The 18060-nt window shown below is 40.5% G+C and overlaps 1 protein-coding gene across 1 annotated transcript in view; it reads right to left on the reverse strand.

Moving 5' to 3' along the window:
• Positions 1–1112: 1112 nt before the first annotated feature.
• Positions 1113–18060, reverse strand: part of PLAGL1 (PLAG1 like zinc finger 1) — a 46207-nt gene continuing 29259 nt past the window's right edge. The window contains exons 3-8 of the mRNA XM_027751478.2: positions 14521–14676; positions 13373–13485; positions 10988–11137; positions 7398–7517; positions 5348–5844; positions 1113–4983 (exon numbers count right to left, since the gene is read on the reverse strand). Of these exons, the coding sequence (XP_027607279.1) occupies positions 3708–4983; positions 5348–5844; positions 7398–7517; positions 10988–11137; positions 13373–13485; positions 14521–14676 (2312 nt within the window). The 3' untranslated portion in view covers positions 1113–3707. The remainder of the gene's footprint in view (positions 4984–5347; positions 5845–7397; positions 7518–10987; positions 11138–13372; positions 13486–14520; positions 14677–18060) is intronic.

The raw sequence follows: 18060 nt of genomic DNA on the forward strand, positions 1-18060 counted from the left end.
CAATGTAGTATAATTTTAGCTTCTTGACATTATTTCAGCAGGTTTACATGCCTTTTTTTCTTTCATAAAATGAGTACACGTTTTCGTATGACACCAAATGTTTACTAAATTTTGTTATTTGTTAGTATCATTTGATTATAGTAATTCTGTTTTATCACCACATACTGCTCTGCTTCTACAGATTTTCAAGCAGAGTTTAGATAAAAAAGTATTTTTATCTCTATTAGGATGGGAGGTAAAATGTCCTAAGATCTCCCAGATCTTTCTGTTTCATCTCTTAGCTGGTATTCCATGGTCTACCTTACCTTCTCCATGCCAGCTCTCTGCTCTTGGATTCTCCTCTCACATTTAGAGGAGAAATTGGCTGTGCCAGAGAGGGAGGACTGGACACTGCTTGGGCTGCTGTTTTCCTCCACTGTACCCCTAGTGTACGTGAGGTTGCCTCTCCTCACACTGCCACTGTCACAGCCCTGCATGAGCCAAAGGCAGTGCCACCAGAGAGATGCCCTGTAGCTCTTGCTGCCTTCTCCCCTGTCACTGCCTGAAGTCAGACCTGCCTGCCCGCCTGCTGCAGCCCCATCCCCTCAGACACCGCAGGTAAGCCCAGGTGAGCTTGCTGCTGTCTCCACACCCCTTTCTCTTGGCACTGCCCCCTGCCAAAATGAAACTACTGCTCTTTAAGCAATGTGATATTCAAGCCCACACCAGGCTGGTCTACTGAGCCCAAAATATTTGTTTGCCTAGAAACAAAGTATTCTTCAGCTTCAACTACTGGAGGCCTCTCAAAAATGGTCACAGAGGTCCCCCTAGCAAAAGTGGTGAGAAAGTCCAGCCCTACTTACAGTATTAGATGATTTGGGGGTATCTCTTCAGCTGTGAGAATTTTAAAACAATTTTATTTAAAATATAACTTTATGAAATAGCCTGCCTTCCTTTGTGATGGGACATGCTCAGCTTTCACTACATTTATGATGTCAAGAATCTGGAAAAAGAAACTTGAATGGGCTGACAGGTTAAAGCTGCAGTACTACACATTTAAGGTTTGTTTCTCTGTTTTACTTGCCAACACCATCATTGTATGTTTTGTTAAGCATTTTAAAATGCATCAAAAGTGGTAATTTTCATTTTATTTGAATGAGACTTGGTCTTTAACCCATAGCTAGATATGCATTGGTGACAGCTGCTTATCATTCTGTATTTCAGAAGAGGCTGAGTTCAGGCAGCAGCACCTCTTGTGACAGCTCAGAGCTCAGGCACTCTGCTAACAGAGTGCTGAAAGACAGCAGAAAGAACGCGGGTGCCACTTTAGCTCAGTGTTTGCATAATGATTCCTTCTTAACATCACATTTTAATTCAAGGACAAGGACTTCAGTAAATATTTACACCTCTTACAAAAGCATAAATCAAAATGACAAAATGTGTATATGATCAGGTAACGCTACAAAATTGAGTAGTTTTTTTTGTTGTGGTTTAGTTGTTGTTTTTTTTTTTTTTTACAGGTACATACAGAAGTTTGGATGAAGACAAGTGAATACAGTTTACACAAACAAGGAAAACAATGCAGTAAGTGAATATAAACACACCTTTCCAAGTTAAGAGGAAAATAAGAGCCTAGCCGTAGAATATGCATGTAACATTGATTACAACTTTTTCTCTGTTCAGGAACTCATAATTTAAATAACTCTTAGCTGGGTGTGACTATGCAGCGCCTGCTCTTCCTCTTACTGTTGTCATTACAAGAATGATCTTAAGATTCCTTTTGGTTTGCCTTATGCCAAAAATTTTCGTAACAAAAAACACCCCTCAGCATTGTATCTGCAGAACATATTCTTGCATGAACTGTAATAATACAACCTTTCCTTAATCCAAATACCAACAAACTTCTAAGAATATTAGATCACTGAAGTTGTACAATGTCATTGTAGCTCAGTAACACCAAACCAGAAATAACTTAAAAACTACTTTTTATTTGAACCTGTCTGAAAATATTCCTGTGATTAATGAGGGAGAAGAGAACATGCATGTTTCATGCTACATTTGTAATGATCATTAGGTACTATGAACTCTTTTTGGATTTAATGAGAGAGTAGCTCTTGGGGTTTGAGAATTTACCCAGATTCAGAAATTTTGTGTCTGTTTTAGCAGCAACAGAATCCATTACTCACTGCATCATCCACTAATGCCAGGATTATTTTTTTAACTATGGTTTAGGTAAGAAACCGAATTGTGAAGAGTCTGATTGTTGGTTTTGGTTTGTTTTTTTTTTTAATAATGTCATCTATCAGGAAATGTGGTTTTTGCAATTTCTGCTCGTTCATGCATCAGGTGCTAGGACTGTCACACCAACAAACTGTCAACTGGAAATATTCATGGACAATTTACCCCAGGAAACAAAACGGAAGTCCCCATGGTTCTGGTTTGGAAGAAACAAAGGCTGGAAGTCCAACTGTAGCTGTCCCAGTGCTACTGAGGGAAAATCCCATGATTAAAATGGCCTGAACTGTTATCACACCCGCTAATTTCAGGTGACACTTGTGAGGCAGGTTCTGACCCTGTTTTTGACCCTGGCCCAGTGTCAGCTCACCACCACAGCCCTTATGTGCGTGGACATGCCCCTGGCCCCAGAGAGGTCCTGCTTGGGCGCAGGCACCCCTGGGCCAGGGTTTGCTTTCTGAAAGCCCACATTTCAGATGGTTACAATTAATAATCATTTTCCAGACTAAAGAAAGGCCATTTTTATCAACAAAAGGTGAATAAAGGCTTCTTAGGTAGGAAGCATTATATTTTATTAAATGTTAAATTAATCAAGCTGTTGACCCTGTGGGAGAAAACGCTTAAGTTTAAGCAAATGTTTAAGGGCTTTACTAGAGAGAGAGAGAAAGCAGTGCCTGATACCTTGGCAGATCCGGCTCTAAATGAAAAGTAAAGTTTTGTTATAACCTTTGAGACAATTCACTTTCCATTCTGAAAACTGCACATATACAAGACAGCAGTTCTTACATAGTCGTTTAGAAGTGATAGTTACCTCCAGCCCAAGGGAAAAGGCATGAGATGCACACAGCTGAACTGCATGTCAGAAAACAAAATCTAGTTAAACGTAATCATAATAGTGATGATCTTCATTTGAAAAAAGTGAAACAAGGAGGTAAGATTTACTCTTGGAATGATTCTGATTTAAATTAAAGATTAATAAACTTCATTAATTAAGTGCTTAACAGAAATCTATGTGATGTTGATAATCTGTTTGTTACATTTGCCATGTGTACAAATTTGCTGTGATTTATGGCTCATTAAAATGATTTTTCTGTGATTTCCCCCTTCTTCCCATTCACCCTAACCTTATTTCTGCTACTGCAGCAGCCACAGTTTTATTGTGCCTGTTGTGACACTTTTCTATTGTTGAAGATATTTATTCAGTTGTTCGCATGAAAGGTAACAACAAAAATATAGAGGGAGCTGAGGGAAATATGTTAGTTCTACTGTTGTCATATGCTAAAAAAACTAATAGTAGTATGAAAAATAGAGCTTCTTATTTATTAACATCCTGAATTTAACTACCATGTTCATAATGTGCTTTGAAAACATTTGGAGCAGTTTTTCTTAAAAACAAAACAAAACCAAAACCACCCCATCCTAACAGATTTAAGTAAGAAGCACAGTCTTAAAAAAAAAAAAAAAAAGGGAAAAAAACCCACACAGGGTGATAGTTACTTGAAGGCATGGTGAAAATGAGGCAAGGTTACAGAATTTGTAGTGGATGGAAAGGAGCGAGGAAAATGATGCAGCTGGTTTAGGGCCATCCCACCAGTTGCTAGCTGAAGACCTTGCTGTTGGCCAAGGCCATTCAGCCTGTGTGATGGTTCCTCTGGGCCAAATGCCATTGTGAAGTCCCCAATAGTGTTCTGGTTGTCCCCTGGTGGGAGCTGCCAGAAACTCATCACATGAGTGAGATCCATGAAAGGCAGACTTGTAGTTTCAGTTGCTGCCTCTGTCTCTTTGTGCACTGGGTACTTGTTAGTATCCCCTACAGGCCCTGAGGAAGCTTCTTCCATACTGATTTTGTGAAGAGACTGAGGTTCTGGTAATGGCAGGTCCTCGAGAAGATGTACATTGTAACCTTTAACATCCACTTTTATTGGTAGATTCTTGAGGGATCCTGCTGCAAGTGAGGTAGAACTAAGGTCATATTTATTAGGCTGATGAAGGTTCAGGTTGGTAGGGACGGCTGTTGAACATGGTGTGGGATGGACAGCTGGAAGGCTGTCTGCACAGCCCATCCTTTGCAAGTGAGGAGAAGGTTCAAGAGGAAGAGCAGTTTGTAGGCTTGGCTGGGAATGAAGATGTGAACAGTTGTATTCCTCTGATTCTGAACTATTCACAATACCATTCTGCACAGAGACCCTTTCAGGAAGAGGGGACAGCATGCTGGCGTCTTCCTTCAGTCTGTATGAAAAAAGCTGGTCAAGGAGACCCACTGAGTCACTGTTCTGCAACCTGCTCTTTAGCAGTTCCTGTGGATGAGTCTTCCTGGTATGGCGTGTCAAGTGGTCCTTCCGCCCAAACCTTTGGGCACAAAACTGACACAGAAAGTCTTTACAGCCTGTGTGAACCACCATGTGACGCCGCACATCTTTGCGGGTATAGAAGTGACGCTCACAGTGGTCACATTTATGTTTCTTTTCCTTCATATTGCCAGCTGGTTTCCCTGCATGACTTTTGAGATGTTCCAACAGAACCTCAGTACCGCCAAACTCTTGGGCACATACCCTACAGGTAAGGTCCCCACTGGTGGCAGCGTGAAGAGCCAAGTGTCTCTTATAGCCTAGCTTGGTGTTGTACTTCTTGCCACACTCTTCACACTTGAAGGCCATCTTGTTAGGGTCATGAGTCTGAAGGTGATTCTTTAGATGGTCTTTCCTGTGAAAGGTCTTTTCACAGTAGCCACATTGGTGAGATTTCTGTGGAGAATGAGTAGCAGAGTGCCTAGGACAAAAAAACAGAACACACACACAAAAAAGTTATTTGTGTTTACATTTATTCTAGTACATTTACTCTCGTAGATTCAAGACTTGAAAACACCGGCATCCTTGAAGGAAGGCCTTTTTTCAAGTTCCCAGGTTATTAGTAAAACCCTAAAATTTTTTTTGGGGGGAAAGGTTTTAATCATCAATCATAGAGTAGGTTAAAACTGCTCAACACAGTCTTTTTGAGCAGTCACCACAATTAAGGGAGACTAGTTTTCTCCAATTCTACCCAAACAAGAATAATAAAACCTGGAACTCAGGGATTAACTGTCACTAGAACACCCCTCACATCCAGCAGAAAAGGAATGCCTTCAGAGCTGTACCTGAGCAGTTTATATTTGGAAATGAAGGCTTTTGTGCATCCGTGCTGTGAACACTTGTAGGGGCGCTCCCCTTTGTGCGTGTAAGTGTGGACCGTGAGCTTGTCAAAGGAATCAAATATCTTCCCACAGAGTCGGCAAGGGTAACTGTCTGGCTGCTTCACTTCTTTGCCCTTCAACAGTGAAGACCGACCATTTCTCCATTTAGGTATAAACCTCACGAGAGCATCACAAGTGCTTCCTGAGCTGGCACAGCTAAACTTTGCAGCAGAGGAACAGGAAATGGTCCCAAAGCACTGAGTAATGCTTTTGCCTAATGACGCTCCTCTCAGTTTCCCTTTGAGTTTGCTTTTTGCTTTTACAGGTCCCAATTTATTTGGTGGTCTGAACCTCGTAGGAAGGACTCGGTCTTTATGGATGCACTGGTGAGATTCCAGCAGAGCAAAAGTTGCAAAAGTGCTTCCACAACTGGAGCATATCCAAGGGTCTACAGGCTCTTTCTGCAATGAGAATAGAAACAGTTCTTTCTTATTGGCCATTCTAAGGAAAGGTCATATTCTTCTCACCGATCTTCACCTGGGCTTTCCCATATCCATTACTGTCTTTGGCAATAGTTACTTCTATGTACTACCACACAGGTGTTCAACTGACAATAGATTCTCTCTAAGAATACAAACTCAAAGGAAAAAAAAGGTTGGCTAAATACTGATTTACATGGTTTTGTTTAGCATTTACTGTAACAGTCCTAAGTCCTTCATCTTTGTTTATCTGCACTTACTGAATTTCAAAGTCTCTACATTTGTTGCATTTATGAAATTACTTATAAAAGAAGCTGAAAATTGTACTTTAGACTGACATAATTTATCTGCTATTGCAACCTCACAAAAATGTCTGATTTTCTGCACACTAATGTAGTTTAGCCATACAGGATTTCCCTGTGTTTTGGATGGACTCCATGCTTTACCAGACAGCAATGGTCAATGTCTCCAGGAGAGGCTTCCTCACTTAGCTTGACATTTGGCATTAGATTTTCATTAACTGAATAAGAAACATTTTGGTTTTAGGGATCTCAAGCCTATCCTGAATTAGAGGTATTAAATTATTTCTGGGTTTTGGGTTTTTTTTATACAGTATATTATTTGGAAGTATTATTTCTGTGGAAATAAGAGCTCCATTGGATTCAGTTGAATTCACTTTAAATACTGACATTATAAAATTTCTAATGAAAAACAAATATAAAAAAACTCCAATTGCTGATGAAATGTACTTCCAATTAATACATGACAATGTACTTCCTCGGCTGTGTCTACCTTTTATGTAAGCTTCTCATAAACTGACTTTACTTTCCCTTGCTCCTGGGCTAGCTTGCTCTGGAGAGCATGGTAAGGCTGTGTCCATTCCATCTTTATTTCCAGACTGAGCCCTCCTCTCTGTTACTCGTGTCTGATGCTGTGGTTCTCTCACACCTTCCTTTGGGGCACACTCTGAAGGCCTCATATGCCTTCTTGAAGAATGAATTCCCAGTTCATTTGTATTCCCTGTTTCACATTTCCTTCTAGCTTGAGTATCAATTTTCACAGCCACATTTTCAACACTTAACAAGTTATTCCTATCAGTTTAAGGACTTCTGCTATCAGAGGGGAAGGTATTGGGATTAGAAGAGAAGGGTTGTTGCACAGGAAAGACTGAAATAATCAGTGGATAATCCGACCAATTGGTCACAGCATAACAAGGGGAAATGGTGAAAGAAGTCTGAGGCTGGACTGCTTGGTTATGAATGAATTAGTGCCAGTGTTTAGTCTTCCCAATACATCGAGCGGTGCCTCTTATTTCTGACTACATCTAATGGCTCCATTGGATTACAAACATAGGAGAGGAAGAGCAGCCTTTCTCTGAGTAGTTGTTTGGTTAAAACTGCTCTTGGCTTTGTGTTAGCCAACTACTCTATAGTCTAACCTTGCATGACCAGAGTTACATAAACAGAGAAAGCACGTAAATAAACTATAATTTACTATGTATAGTGATGGCCTGAATGCAGATTAGGGGTACTTACTGCTACTGGAGGTAAAGGACAGACATCTGATTCTTCTTTAATGAAGACTGCGGAAGCTTCCATAAACTTGGCATAATCGGCAGCATACCATACTTTCAGTTCTGTGTGGGGTTCAATTGGCTGTGAATGGAAAAAATATAGCACATATTTACTTGTGCCTATTTTCCTAAACCAAATAATATGGAAGATTGGAGGGGCTGGGGTGTGCCAGTTGTTGTCCTTACCCAAACTGCACTCTTTGACTCTGTCTAAATTATTGGTAACTTAGTTTCAAGATTCAAGCACTTTTTGAGCATTGTTACCCACTAGGGCTTAACACTTTCTGTTCCTAAAAGCAGAATTGTGCAGAGATTTGGGGGGTAGGGGCAATAGCAGGAGGGATGCCTCAATCCTCATGACCTTTGCTCAGTGAGATGTATTTGTCTGTGATGTTCAGATATCCAGCAGTCTTTCCAAGCAATATCCCATGCCCATTCCTTGATGTCTGGAAGCCCACTGGACACAACACTTAACTGCAGGGTACAGACAAAGGAAAAACCCATCATGAACACACAACAGCTTGGATGCCAAGCTGGATATGTCACACTGAGCATGGGTGCAGAGCCGATCAATTTGTGGACTGCCACTCAAATTGGCATGTTTCCATGTGCTGGCTCTGATGTGTCAGGCTCACTAAGCGTGTGCTTTATTGTAACTCTCCCCTCCTTCCACTGAAGCCTTCCCCCAACAGGATTAAGGGAGCCCATAATCTGCAGTCTCCCATCCAGTCATGCTTGCCCAAATCTTTCCTTGGACTGGACTATGACCTCTTCTGACAAATACTTTCAGTCAATAGAACAGCAAATAAAAGAGAGGAGTGATTACACTCATTGGCTAAAGATCTGTTAGTTCTTTAAAAGCAAAGGAGAAAACTAAACTTTGGGGTCATGATTTATATGACTCCCTGACCCTGTACACAATTTTCTTCATCTATAATAAAACCCAACACTGCTGCTACAGGGGTAGAGCCAAACTGCACTGTAGTTTGTAGTTTTATTTTAACTAAGCTAAACTTGTGTCACTGAAAAAAAAATTAGCCCAAGAGCAGAGCAGCTGAGTCTTATTCTACAAAATGTGACATCATAAAATGCACTTATTTTATAACATCAGTGTGGGATAAGCATGGTAAAGACAATTTAGATTGTGAATGCTGACAGGTGAGGGATAATTTTGTGTATAATGTTGAAAACTGAATTTTTGGACTCCCAAGCACAAGCCTGCTTGCTAACTACAGTCAGTATGGGTTGGTTGTGCGTTTTGATAACACCTGGCCTAAACAGAAATGGTACATGCTGAATTTTCCACTCAACTAAGGACATGAGGCAGAGCCATCAACTATGAGGCTGATAATGCACTGTGCTCCTCCACATAGTCTATTTCAATGGAGAAAACCAAGCTGTGGGGAGCTTCAGAGGTACAAATGTCTGAGGATGTCCTACGACCTTGGCCAGTGACACCTGAGACTGGTACCCACAAACAACTGCGCAGCATGACACTGTCATGACCTTCTGCCCAAAATTACAGGACCAGCAACTATCTTCCCTGCGGGAAGTTGAGACCTGGTCAATGTGACTTTGGAGGGCAACTGCATCAGTGTGTGAAATTGTCAAGTAAGGTAAGAGCTCTAATCTCAGTAAAACTAACATTAAACATCAGTATCCAAATCCACTACAAGTTGTCTTTAATTCTGTGCCATCTGTGAGAATAAAAGAAAACTACTACAGTGCCCATGTGAAACTATCCTGGGATCAAACAACAACCATGGATGACTTTTACTTTCTCACAATGTATACCTCTTAAAAGTAGAGGCTGCAGCCATTAGGTCAACAAGGCAGCTAATGGTACTGTTAGTATGTCACTTACATGTATGCTTTAGTAGTTATAGTTTCATGTCACCAAAATCCTATTTTTTTTTGTAAAAACAGTGGAGAAAGGAGCCGATCCTGTCCCCAACTTAACATACTTCATTACAAATATCTTGAGAAAATATCTTCATAGTCAGCCCTAAGGCAGCCTCACGGCATGACAAGAAGGCTGTGCCTAAGTGTAATACAAGGCTGCTGCTTTCACTGACCAGGACAAAATCTGCAGGATGACACAGTACCGTGAATGATACTGGGATTCAGGAGAAATAAAACCCAAGTCATGCCCTATGATACACAGCACAGTAAAGGTTTCAAGACACATGCCTAACCCTAAGATACTCTTTGTGTGAGTATAGGATACAACTCTCCACTAATGCCAATAAGCAGGGTTCTGCTGAAGTCAGCAGAGAGACGGTTCAATAGTACTTAAATTATACTGGAAATTGTAAGTTACCAGTTCATAACAACTACTTCTCGGAAAAGTTCATGCATCCCAAATACAGTATTAGTAATCCTGTCAATCTTATAAGCAATCTTAAAATCATATTGAAATCTCAAATGGTATGGACTGCATGAGAATCTCAAACACAGCCTAAGTATGTCTCAGAATAGCATATACTGCTTCACATTTTTCTTTTATCCCCCTAATAATTATTTTAATATTAATCAAACCCCAAATATACTTCATACTGTTATAAATTACTTTGAGGGTGTGAAATGTTATCACTATTAACTTATTCTCTCAGCATCACAGTGCAGTAAATATTTTTCCTTAGTGAGCAGGTGGAAAAACAAAAATGGAGAAACAACAGTAAACACTGCTATGGCACAGAAATGTGTGCCAAATGAAATTGAAATGCTGGATTTTAATTCCACAGTAACTTCTTTTGACTAATATCCACTCCTTTTTTTCCCCACATTTTAACGTTGTTCACAATGATACACAAGCATTATGTTCAACAGATAGACTTCAGTTTCCCAAGTATGCAAGAAAGTTATTTCTGATTAAAACAAACTTTGCCTGAGAAAGTGGACAAAACAACTAAAAAGACTGTATGTTCCAGTGTCATTTATAAATAGAGACCACTTTGTCCTCTCTCCACAGATAAAGATGCAGTCCAGAATCTCTAACATAAACTGATCATTTCATGGCAACATTGCATGTTGCTAAGTTATTGCTTAGTTATTCAGTTAAGTCTTCAGATTTAATGAGCATGGAAAATAGTATGTAAAGATTCTGCTAAACACCCTGTTCCTGAGCACATGGTAATGTGCTCAGAAAACACTACATGTCCAAAACTGTAATAAAGCAAAGGAAATTTGTTTGTTATTTCCAGAATGAAGAACTGTCAAATGTAACAAGGCTACATAATCTTACCATGTACCTATCTGGAACTGAGAAACTTTACTAAATGCAGTTTAAACACCACCATCAGGAATGATTTTTATGTTTCCCTCTGCTCAGTTTCTTCACTACCCACAACAGCAGGTACACACCACCTTTCCTGAAAAACCCTATACACTGCTTGCTTTACAATGGATTAAGTGATATAAAAGGTAGTGTGCAATAAAGATCCAGTTGGCAGAATATAATCAATCTTTCATCTTTAAAAGAGTTGGTCTTTCAGAACCTTTCCTTATACATTTCCATTTGGATGACAGGTGAAGCAATGTCAGTTTAACTACCTTAACTGTTGTGAAGTAAACTTCTCCACAGTGCTGATAAGCCACAAGGGTCTGTTCTTCTTGGTTCCGGGCTAGCCGGACAAACATCATCCAGTTTCCACAGTCTTCATTGGGAGTGTCCAGAAAGTACTTCCCTCCATCTTTCAATACCTGAAACAAAGGGGAAGAATGAGCATGATAAAACCAAGTCCCGCATAGAAGCACATTAGTTTTTTTAACTTGGAGTCACAGGTATCAGTTATTTACCCTGTCTTGCTCATATGTCCTTTGAAATTGCGGTTGTTTTGAAACAGATCACTCCTAAAGAATACTAACTGCAAAAGAAAGTGACGAACGAATACCTGCTGAGCACCCTGCTACTAAAATAACTGTAGGGCTTTGTATGTACTTCCAGTTTATATTTCATCATTTTTATGTTATATAGAGATAATATTATAAGAACTAAGTGCAGGCAGGTAGAAAGATAAGCTTTATGCCTTAATCTACTTCCTGAGTACTTGATAATCTCAAACTTCAGTGCTGCTACATTTTTCATGGAACAATTGTATAACTTGTGTAATAAGTTCAGAGAGGTAACATACAATATAATGGCATTTTAACAGTCTTGTCCTTTTCCCCTTAACAAGCAAAAGTAAATACAAATGAACAACTGTGCCAGAAAGATCTCTTTCTTTTTGCTTTACTTCATCCTTCCCAGATTCCCTTCCAAGAAGATGCCTCTGTGAGGTAAATACTATTGTCTTCCAACAAGACAGTTGCTTTTCTGCAATAGTGTCTCAAACATTGACCAACGAAGCTGCACAACAGATGTGAGCACAGCATGTATCTGTTCTACTAGCCATATAACTGAGTAATTAATTGCAAAAAAAAGTTGCATTTCCATTGCTTCTGGGAACTATTTTATCTAACTGCATCACGTTTCCGATGAAAACACCTGCCTGTTGGACAAGTTTGGTCACATACTCATGCTAGGGAGAAGTCAAGGCAGCTATTGCTGTCATGTAGGAAATCTGGGACTCTAATCTCCTCTTCTGAAGAAACAGTCCATTCATCAGCCAGAGCTGTGCTTATCACTGTATACTTTTAAGCAAACGGTGCTGAGTGATAGAGGATAGGGTGTGGTTTACAATGGCTTGGTGAAGAGGAAGGAACTGGGTGCTTAGCTCATCCATCCATTGTTAGAGAAGTACATTTTCTACATTTGTAAGAATTAAAGTGTCTCGTAAAAAAACTGAAGAAACTTAGTTATGGAGAAGAGCAAATCCTTTCTGGTGACAATATGCCATGAAAATCGCACAGATTATTCTCCTGGCAGTGTTATTCTCCTGGCAGATCATTCCCATGACTTCCATGTGCAAATGAAGTTTACGGCAACTACTGAAGCTATTACTTTTGCTCTCAAACAGAATTATGGAAGTATTTTTTTCACAACACACTGTTTTCTAGCCCTGAGCTTCTGGAGAAAGTTTGTACAAAGACATAAAGCGTGTCACAGGACAGCTGCTGCCGGTGTCTCTCTACTGGGGGGTGAGAGGGCCTGATATGAAATACAAACTCTGGAAGAACCGTGACCTGTTGGGAAGTCCTGACAGAGGCTGTGACTTGACCATGGACTCGCTGTATGACACAAGATGTGTGCTCAGGCATGACCCCATGCAGCAAAATGCAAAGACTGGAACCTAGAGGATTACAATCAGCTATCGCTCCCAAGGAATTCCTGTGGTAAAGGATGTGCACGTCTAAGCTAGGCCAGTCCTGTGAGGCCACTATTTTTGCTGCATAAAGTGTGAACAATAGTGTCATGGTCCAGATGAGATGATTAGAATCTGTGTGTGCAGCAACAGATGGTACCAGCACTAAAAAACAATCTGACTACATAAACTGAGTAGTGCACTGTGTGTCAAAGTTTACATATAATATAAACACATTATTAAGAAATGTTTCCTCATCCCTGCACTGTTCCTCCCTACTAAGCAAGTGCCTTAGTGCGTATTTCTGCCATCATCTCTAATCCAGTGCACAAACTCAAACCTCCCAGTGGCATGGTGTAAAGCACAAATCCTTTTGTGTTATCTGGGAAGACAGTTCAGTAGCCAGGCTCTGTGAAAAGTTTTTAAGAGCTGTTAGACTGAGAAGTCCAACATTCTGAAAATGGTAAAACTAGAAAGCAGAAAAGCAAAATTCTAGAAAACACAACATACAGGAACATATTGGTACTTCAGGTTATGCTGTATTGCCTAATAATGTGATTTACATTCATACTTACAGATCAAAAGCACAGTTAATTAACTAGATCAGTTGGCAAATTGACTGACTAAAATACATAAATACACATGAACTGCTAAAGACATATACGCACTTCATAGAATGTCAGTGGGTTTTTACCTGCAGGACTAGCCTGCTCTCATCATAGCAGGTCAGTTTTGTAGACAGTTGACCAACATAAGGACCAAACTGTGTTCTCTTCTGTATTACTTTCTTTGCAAATACACCAAGGACTGTGAACAAAGAGAGACCAATCTAATATTAATATAGACATCACAAACTATTTCCTATACATTTACAGCTGTGAAAATGGAGATAAACAAACAGTGCAGAACACATAGATTCTTCTTCTAGACAAGTAAGCCCTAATGTGAAGAATCTAAAAAGGATGTAAATAGGTACTGATATTTTTTTTTTAAATGGGTACTGCATTGAATGTAGAAGTGCCTAAAGTCCATGACAGGACATTAAACTGAGTGTGCAACACAATTGTGTTGCTACTCTTCAATCTACAAACTGATGTTATCATAGTGCTCTCCTTGTTGGCATAATCTGAGAGGTTGTTGTCTCCCGATATGAGTGGAGAGGATCTATAAAAACATAACATTATTCTGCAACACTCATATCAACGGAGTGGCAGAATAGACACCTTGTCATTCTCTTTCTGAAATGCAATCTAGGCAGGACTACTTTTACACAGGTACCTGTGGAAAATTTGTGCACTAAGGACGTCTTTTCCGTGTTCGAGTCTGGGCATTTGAATTGCCTTGCCTTCAGAAGGAAACAACAGTCTTTCCAAAGAATGAACTGAAGATGCTGCAAAATGTAAATTACCCCACTGATCTTTTGTGTTTGCAGGGGGTGGATGAGTGATATCATTTACCATTTTGTTTCTTTCTTTTTATTGAGTACTCTTTCCTGTTTCACATGCTTGGGGCTAAAAAAAAAGTAATAGTGCATGGCTGTTACTATTAGATACAAATTCAACATTCATTAAACTTGAATTGACTGAACAGAGCTAGCTGGTTGCTCACAGCTAAATGTCACACCAGATCTGGCTAATGTCCTGCCATCAGTCTGTGCTTCTAAGTTAGTAGAAATCAGTCATAAAAAACAGGAGCTGACTGTGAGCTTTAGCTGTGCCCAGCTGAAAATAAAGCAGTCTTCATACTGCTAATGCCCAATGATTATGCCTCACGAAAACAAGCCAGTGCTAGTAATTTTGCCTCCTCTTTCTCAAATGTGGGAAAAAGAGCTAAAATACTTACTCTGCTGGTTTCCAGCTCGCAGCTCCAACACTCGCAAAGTGAGGTAGTGAGGTAGGGTGAGACGGGCTCGGCTGGGAATAACCCTATCTTTAGCCCTGATGAGTGGTCCGTGGAGTTTGCATTCTCCTACAAGGCTTCTACCACAATCCTCACACCCTACAAATCCAGAAAAGGGAACCTGTTACTAAAAATGGCATACTACTTTCAAATTTAATCTCCTCTAATTTTGTCACCTTGAGAACACATCTGGAATTACTAATGCTTTCCTTCACACCAGTGTTCTACATAAGTTAGTGAAAAGATTATCTGCAAGAACTGAATTCGGAAGGTTTGAAATAACACCTCCAGTCTGTGCATTCTCTTGTGTGCAAATTGCTGGGTCCTGACCTCCAAAGATTTATACATGTGTTCAATTGGAGATGTCACAAACTGTGCCTCTGAAGACTGAGACGGCAGCAAAACTGGAGCTCATCGTGTGCTCACCTATAAATCAAGGTGCATATATGAAATGCACCAGAAATGAGAAGGACAAAGCTGTTAGTAACAACATGGCAAGGTTAGTCCCTTCCAACCTTACCCATTCTGTGATTATGTAATCCTGTAATTTGCAGAGATCCAAGGAATTCAAGGAAGACTTTGTGTCTGCTGCACAGACCATTCTCAGTAGAAGACAAGACCCACAGTGTACCATGAAAAATAAGTATGATGGGTCTTACAGTCACAACTCAGTTGACAATCGCACAAGGGCAGCCTTCTTGCAGGCCTCGCTGCCTATGGGAGTAAGGAAAAGGGGCACACCACATCTCCCAGTTGCTGGTTCCAATAATGACATCTGCAGGCTGAACACATGTACCATCCAGAGAAGTCATTAAAGAAAAATACATGTCTGCAAACTGACTTTCCCCCAGCACAGTGAGATATTTTTGGTTCAGTGCAGCTTAAACTGGTTGCCAGGGAAACTCATACTGAGCAGCGACACAACTGAGCAATGAGACTTTCCAGCAGAAGGTCATCTTGGCACTGCTGTCACGCAGGGCGATGGGAAAAAGGGGACTTCTTGTACAAAACATTTTTATAGACGGCAGAAACCAAACCAGTAAGCCAACAGTGCTTTACGACTGAGTTAAAAGGAAAAGCTGGTATTGGTCATCCATGACTACCTCATTTTGTTTTCCTTATGAAAACTCTGCTGAGCAAGTCTATTCAGTAAGCAACAATACAGAGCAGAGGAGGGGAGCCAGCACAGTCAAGAGAGTCCAAGGGAGCCACAGGACATTGTAGCAGAGACTGGGGCAGAAGAGGTGAGGCTTCACCACAGAGAGGGGCTTATAACCAAGGAGAGGTCAAGAGAAGCATAGAAAGCTCAGGAGACTTTGCCTGGGGAGACATCGGAGATGTCTTTGAGAAAGGACACTAGCACCATAAATGCCATTACATATTAAGGGTAGCTCAAAAAGGTTTTTGTTTGTAAACAGATGTAGGCACTTGACTAAATTACACACCTCGATAGTCTAGTCCAAAATCTCCCAAATAAGCTGGAAGTGTTCCTAGCCAGTTCTTTGGGCACTCCATCAATTTTAAATGAGGAGGCAGACCTGTGTGTTCGTCAGGCTGGAGGCACTACAATAGTCTGTATTTTTCAGTAATTTGGGGACCGTGTAAGTTTTCTTTTGCCATGGCTCCCAGGCTGCATGCCTGCACTATGAGTAGCTGAAATACATTACTTTTTTTGCAAGCGCTACAGATAAAGAACATGCCCCTCTACAGCCCTCACTTAAAATGCACAAAAAACAATACAGCTGCAAAGCATATTTTTCTTGTTATACACTGGTTTGTGTACCTGAAAGTCCTTTACAGCTAGGCTGCAAGAAAAAACAATTTCCTTGGTGATTTAACTTAATTGGCTTTTAAATAGATTCCAGAAGTCACCCTTCTGAGGACAACAAAATTAGGAGGGCTTCCTGAGCTTACTAGAATAATAGTAACTTTGTCTCAAGTCAAACAGCTCCTGCTTGGAGAGTCATTATATGCAAACTGCCAAAACACATTACCAAAAGCAAAATGGAGACAAAGAACTGCTGTTAGGGGAAGGATGTGTCTAATCGTAAAGTACACGACCTTATCAATCCATGCCATACCTCTGTGATTCATCACTACCAAGCTCCTGAGCAAACCTCTCAGCCTCCCCGGGGCAGTGCCCACCGCAGAGGCCCCAGGGTGGGCAGCTCACAGGTAGGCGGGAAAAGGAAAGCAGGGGAAAAGGGTATTCTTTGAATCGGCCTCCAAACTCAGCAGTAATTCATTAGCTAACCCCCTTAGTCCTCCAGATCCAAGACATAAGGTCTGAAATGATTCACACAGGTGGGTACCGGGGAGGCACTCCTCTAAAATCAGGGACTGCTTTGCATCAGAAGAGGTGTTGAGCATGCCACTGAGCTTAGCAGCCCCACAGATGGTTCCCCAGGTAGCACACCTAAGCAGCATGACAAAGCCCTGAATGAAATTAGCTGCAGAGCTGGAAGTGCTTTTAAGCACCTTGGGACCTGGCATAGCTGCACAACGCCTTGAAATATCCAGAGCTGCCCAAGGCTTGTTCTAAGATTTTCTATGGTTTTTTTTACATGGGACCTGAAGATAACTAGATTACTTAAGTTATTTAAGAGGCATACTGGTATTACATTTACTGCACAGTATTTCTGACTCCACACCAACATGCTAGTACCCTGACTCAGAATTTATTGCGCTCTAAAAATTGCCAGGTGTACCAGAACCACAGGACTGGAGCACTGCAAACAGAATAACTTCAGGGACTACCCTGGGGAATGGGGATCTTCGTAATTTCTCTCCCCAAAACTAACAGTGCAAAACAGTCAAGTTCACAATCTTCCTCAGAGATAACTACAGATCAAGTCATGATCCTTTGTATATCAGTGCTAAATCACATTGGTGAAGGAATGTATATATAGCTGCAGCACAGCACTGGTTTGCAAAGCTTACACAGATTTTATACCCCTTTTTACCTTGGCTAATTAAGTAAACTGCATTTTTTCAACAACAGCCTCAGAACTCACTCTGTTTTGAAATATCGAGCATCCAGCCATGGAAACAACACACACTTTGTTGTATTAGCACTAGAAATGAAATACACTTGGTTAGAAAAATCATTTTCTGTGAAGAAGATTTCTTCTGCTTTTTGTTGGGCACTTTAGTACCTCAATGCTTTTGCAGTTTCCTTGCTCCCTTAAACTGTATTTACACAAACAAAATTAATGGGCTCGAGGTCATGTGCAAGCATGCAAGAAAAAGTAAAACTGCCACCATTCCTCTGCTTTGCTGTGATTTAGATGAGTAGGGAACAAAAAGAAATAAATGAGATTCACAGGAGTTACAAGCTGTTAAAAAACAGATCGTGTCATTTACTATACCTTTAGAACAACAGTGCTATATTGTCCCCTAGAGGGTATTTCTTCATTCTTTCTCTGTCTTTGCAGTGATTCTGAAAAACTTCCAAGTCATGCTTTTTTATCTATCTAGAGATAC

This window comes from Pipra filicauda, unplaced genomic scaffold (genome assembly GCF_003945595.2).
Source record: "Pipra filicauda isolate LSUMZ 115617 unplaced genomic scaffold, ASM394559v2 scaffold55_size4083901_pilon, whole genome shotgun sequence".
Classification (NCBI taxonomy): domain Eukaryota; kingdom Metazoa; phylum Chordata; class Aves; order Passeriformes; family Pipridae; genus Pipra; species Pipra filicauda.